General features: G+C 46.8%; 1 protein-coding gene across 1 annotated transcript in view; it reads right to left on the bottom strand.

The window, feature by feature from the left end:
* Window positions 1-2,507: 2,507 nt before the first annotated feature.
* Window positions 2,508-5,639, bottom strand: part of Ap2s1 (adaptor related protein complex 2 subunit sigma 1) — a 13,551-nt gene continuing 10,419 nt past the window's right edge. The window contains exon 6 of the mRNA XM_031384109.1: window positions 2,508-2,592. Within this exon, the coding sequence (XP_031239969.1) occupies window positions 2,508-2,592 (85 nt within the window). The remainder of the gene's footprint in view (window positions 2,593-5,639) is intronic.

Raw genomic sequence — 5,639 nt, 5'->3', positions numbered from 1 at the left:
GCCTCCTGAATGCTGGGATTAAAGGCGTGTGCCAACACTGCCCAACTAAAATTATTTAATGATTTATTTTTATTTCATGTGCATTGGTGTCTGTGTGAGAGTGTATGATCCCCTGCAAATGGAGTTACAGACAGTTGTGAGATGCAATGGAGGTGCTGGGAATGGAACCTAGGTCCTCTAGAAGTGCAGCCAGTGGTCTTAACTGCTAAGCCATCTCTCTAACCTCTAAAATAAAGTCACACACACACACACACACACACACACACACCAAGAACCCAAGAAGTTCCATGCAGGTTAGATCTCTGAGAAAGTAAAAGCACTTGTTCAAGCCTGATGACCTGAATTTGATCCATGAAGTGTATCTGATCCATAGTGGAAGGCGAGAACTCTGGAAAGTGACCTTCCCACCTCCACATGGATGCTTGGGCACTCCCACAAGCACACACGTACATTATGCATTATACACAAATTCATAATCACACACAATAATAATAGATAACAATTAAAATTAAAAAGAGAGGCTGCAAGTAAATGTGGTGATGTATACTTTTTAATCCTAGTACTCTGGAGGCAGAGGCAGGGGGATCTCTGTGAGTTCAGGGCCAGCCTAGGGGGCTCCAGGACAGTCAGGAACACATAGAGACACCTTGTTTCAAAACAAAATAAAGCAAGGTTGGAGAGATGGCTCAGCAATTAAGAGCACTGACTGCTCTTCCAGAGGTCCTGAGTTCAATTCCCAGCAACCACATGGTGGCTCTCAACCATCTGTAATGAGATCTGATGCCCTCTTCTGGGGTGTCTGAAGACAGCTACAGCATACTCCTCTACATAAAATAAAAAATAAATAATTCTTAAAAAAAAAAACAAAAACAAAAGCAAATGAAGCCACGAAATGGTGGCACACGCCTTTAATCCCAGCACTTGGGAGGCAGAGGCAGGTAGATTTCTGAGTTCGAGGCCAGCCTGGTCTACAGAGTGAGTTCCAGGACAGCCAGGGTTATACAGAGAAAACCTGTCTCGGAAAAAAACAAAAAACAAAAAACAAAAAAACAAATGAATAGAGGAATAGAGAGAGCGAGAGTAAGAGCAACCTGGTCTTACAGAGTTCTAGGACAGCCAGGGCTACAGAGAGAAACCCTGTCTCCAAAAACAAAAACAAAACAAAACAAAAATACAACAACAAAAGATGAAGAGATGGCTCAGCAGTTAAGAGCACTGACTGCTCTTCTAAAGGTCCTGAGTTCAATTCCCAGCAACCACATGGTGGCTCACAACCATCTGTAATGGGATCTGATGCCTTTTTCTGGTGTGTCTGAAGATAGTGACAGTGTAAAAAACAAAAAGTTTCCTTTTGAATGTGCGCCTGTGTGCATGTGTGTGTCATGTGCCTCCTGCAAGGCCATGCAGACCTCACGCTCTTTTGGTCACTAAGGCTAAATCTTAACTTCTAGTTGGGAAATCTGTCTCATATTTGGCCTCAAAATGATGGTGCCTTTCTTGAGGCTTAGTTTTCCCATGAGTCTCTGTTTCCTGGGATTTCTGTTACAGTCCCCAGAAAGATATGGTTTTGACAACTGGAACTTTCCAGACCCCAAATGAATCCCATGAGACAGATGCGGTGGGTTAGGCTCAAAATCCCAACATTGGGAAAGCTAAGGCACATGAATGTTGAATTTGGCATGTGCCACCATTGCTCGGCTAAAATCTTTGATTTATTTTTATTTCACATGTGTTGGTGTTTTGCCTGCATGTGTGTCTGTGCGAGGGTGTCCGACCTAGTGCATCTGGAGTTGCAGATAGTTGTGAGCTGCCATGTAGGTCTTGGGAATTGAACATGGGCTACACAGTGAAAGTCCATCTCAAGGCCAACCAGGAAGCAGCCTGCAGTGCAGCCCCATAATCTCTGCACTTGAGGGTTGAGGCATAAGGCCCAGAGGTTCAAGGCTGGTTGGGGCTACAAAGAGAGCTGAAGGCTAGCCTGGATATTTAGTGATACTTGACTCTAAAAATAAATAAAAGAGGGAAAATTAAAGGCTTGGTGTATATATAAGAGGGTTAGGCATATAGCACCTGCCTGAAATATCCCAGTAAGTAGCTTGAGGAGTCTATGAGGCTCACTTATTATCAGTGGTAGAATCTTTATTTAGCCCACAAAGTCTATTCAATCCCTATTACCACACACACACACACTCACATACTCACAATACACACTCACACACACTAACACATTCACACTCATACACACACACTCATATACACATACACACTCATACACACACACTAACACATACACACTCATATACGCTCATACACACACACTCACACACATACACACACTAACACATGCACACTCATACACACACTAATACATTCACACTCATACACACACACTCACACACGCTCATACACTTATACACACTCACACTCACATACACACTCACACTCACACCCCCCTCCCATCAGAAGCACTGTCCATGCTGTGGTGCGTGTCAGAGCTCCAGTTGAGCCTATGGCTGGATGATTTGTGTCTGTGCAGACTGACGCTTTCCTTCACCAATGGGCTGGCATCCGGGTTGGCTTCCGAGAACACAGCTGCCACGGACACGTGGACACAAGTGTGTGTGGACAGAAGCTTTACTTCTTTTGAGTAAATTGCTAGGGACAGCATTGCTGAGTCACGGGGTGTGTGTTTGCTTCGGCAAGGAGCTGCTTGGCTCCTCTCCAGCCTGGCTGTTCAATTTTGCACACCCACCTGCCAGGTCAAGATGTTCAGCCCATGTGAGGCCACTGCTGTTGATGTGTGTGCGATATGCATACACATGTATGTATTTGCCCAGTGGAGGTCAGAAGTCAGCTTTTAGAAGTCAGATCTCTCCTTCTACCTTGTTGAGGCAGGGTTTGTTTCTGCCTTTTTAAAAAAATTATTTATATTATGTATATGAGTACACTGAAGCTCTCTTCAGACACACCAGAAGAGGGCATTGGATCCCATTACAGATAGTTGTGAGCTATGATGTGGTTGCTGGGAATTGAACTCGGGACCTCTGGAAGAGCAGCTAGTGCTCTTAACCACTGAGCCATCTCTCCAGCTTTTTCTATTGTTTCTGCTTATGCACTCTGAGGTAACTGGTCTGTGATGAGCTTCCTGGTGATTCCCCTGTCTCTGGCTCCCGCCTTGTCATACTAAGATCGCTGCACCAGATTTTTTATTTTGTTGTTGTTCTAGGGATCCGACTCAAGCTTACTTACAAAGTTTTTTTTTTTTTTTTTGGTTTTTTGGTTTTTTGAGACAGGGTTTCTCTGTATAGCCCTGGCTGTCCTGGAACTCACTCTGTAGACCAGGCTGGCCTCGAACTCAGAAATCCGCCTGCCTCTGTCTCCCAAGTGTTGGGATTAAAGGCGTGTGCCACCACCGCCCAGCACTTAGAAAGTTCTTTAACTAGCTGGGCCATCTGGCCTGGTTTTGGTTTTGTTTCAGTCATTGGAATAGGTTTATGGTACTCTCAATAGCACTTCTAAAAATGCTTCGACTTAAAGACAGGGTTTCACATAACCCAGCTTGGTCTTGAATCTGCCATGCAGAACTTGAACTTTTGATCCTCTTGTCTCTTACCTCCTCAGTGCTGGGGTTACAGATGTGGGCCACAATACCTGCTTTATGTTGTGCTGGGAATTGAACCCAGGTCTATGTACATGTTAGGCAAGCACTCTACCAACAGAAACACATCCCCTGTCCACTTTGTCTTTACAGCTACCTCTGTGGTCTCGGTAATGCCTAGACACACTGCAGTCACTTAATGTCTACAGAAGGTTTGCTCATAGATTAGTTAATGGAATGCTCACACAAACGCAGATGAGGAAAAACAGTTCTCACCAGCTGAGCAAGTAATCCCAGCATCGGGGAAGCTGAGGCAGGAGGATGGTAATAAGTTCAAGGCAGCTTGAGTTATGTAGGTGAGACAAACTGAGTGGTTTTCCTGAAGGCCGTGCGTGGCTGCTAAGGGGCCATGCTGGGTTGCACCTGCCTCTTGCAGTGGTGAAGTCTGAAAGAAGGCATCATGGCACACAGAGCTGTTCCCTGCTTGCCTAGAGGTGGGGACGGTGGACACCGCACTCTTCTCAGAGGCTATGTGGTAGACATACTGCTCAGAGATAGAAGCACACAGGGCCGTTCCTCCTCTGTGCTTCTAAGTACACCTTTTACTTATTTATTGGGTGGGGACTGGGAAGGGCACATTACCACAGTATGCTTATGGAAGCCAGAGCCTACATCTACACTTGTAGGTGTTGGTTCTTTCTACTATGTGGGTCTGGGGACTACACTTGGGCCATCAGGATTGGTGGCAAGCATCTCACCTGCTCTCCTTCTCCAATTTTCCCTTCCTCTTCTTCTTTGTATTGAGAATTGAACCCAAGGCCTCACACATACTTGGCAAGCAATCTACCACTGAGCCACGTCCCCAGCCTCTCACTGGGGGATTCTAGGCAGGGGCTCTACCACTGAGCCACATCCCCAGCCCCTCACTGGGGGATTCTAGGCAAGGGCTCTACCACTGAGCCACACCTCCAGCCCCACACTGGGGGATTCTAGGCAAGGGCTCTACCACTGAGCCACACCCCCAGCCTTTTTTGCCTTTTGAGATTGTGTTCCACTTATTTCTTGGACTGGCCTTGACCTCACTCTAGCACAGGCAAGCCTTGAATTTGTGATCCTCCTGCCTCAGTCTCTTAAGTATCTGGCATTAGAGTCATATGCTCCCCAGGCCTGGTTTCAGGGCCTTTTCTGTTGTCACACTGGCCAGAGGGTCTACTGTCCTACTCAGTGGGTAGAAGCTGGGGTCTGCCCAGGCTAAGGATAGGCAACACCAGGAACCATCCCAGCCCACTTGGCAAAGGGCCGTTGGTGAGAAACTACACTACATTCCCAGCGACATGGGGTCTAGTAGGTAGAAACAAAGGTTTGGAATCACCCTCCAGGTCTCAAAAGTAGCTGCACATCGACCTAATGCAGGCATGAACTTTGGTTAAGTCTTGCCATCTTCCTGGGGTCAGCAGTCTCCCTGGGAAAAAGGGACAGCTCAGTACCCTTCCTCATAATCTTGTAAGCACAAAGTAATTTCTCAGAAATTGGACGTGGGGACACACTGCAACCCCTGATCTTGGGGATGGGGGTCAAGACTCTTCTTTGAAAATCTAGGGGCTGAGTTGGAACTTGTGGTTCACTCCTTAAATCTCAGCACTCGGGAGGGAGGCAAACCTACACAGCGAGGCCATCTCTCAAAACCAAACCAAACCCATGGCTGGTGTGTGCACTGGCAGCAGACTCTCAGTACTGTGAGGTGTAGTCACTGAGTAGGATTTTAGAGTGAGTGTTTCATGTCCAGAGCTGTCATCCCTCACAGTGTTGGAGCCCTGTGTAGGCAGAAGCATGTCTAAAGTATGCTTAGGTTTCTCTGCTTTTCTTAGACCAATGTGATATGTTGTTGACTGATTCACTGAAGGACCAAGGGCAAGGTTTCCTAAGGGTCGCTGGTTCCCAGGGCAGACAGATGAGGGCTCAGACAGCCAGGCCAGGCAGGACCACAGGTTTATTGGGGGTTGCACACACACACACTCACAGCATCACACGACAATGGCAC

This window comes from Mastomys coucha, unplaced genomic scaffold (genome assembly GCF_008632895.1).
Source record: "Mastomys coucha isolate ucsf_1 unplaced genomic scaffold, UCSF_Mcou_1 pScaffold21, whole genome shotgun sequence".
Lineage (NCBI taxonomy): Eukaryota > Metazoa > Chordata > Mammalia > Rodentia > Muridae > Mastomys > Mastomys coucha.
Note: the sequence above shows the minus strand (reverse complement) of the source record. Positions and strands in the feature narration are given on the sequence as shown.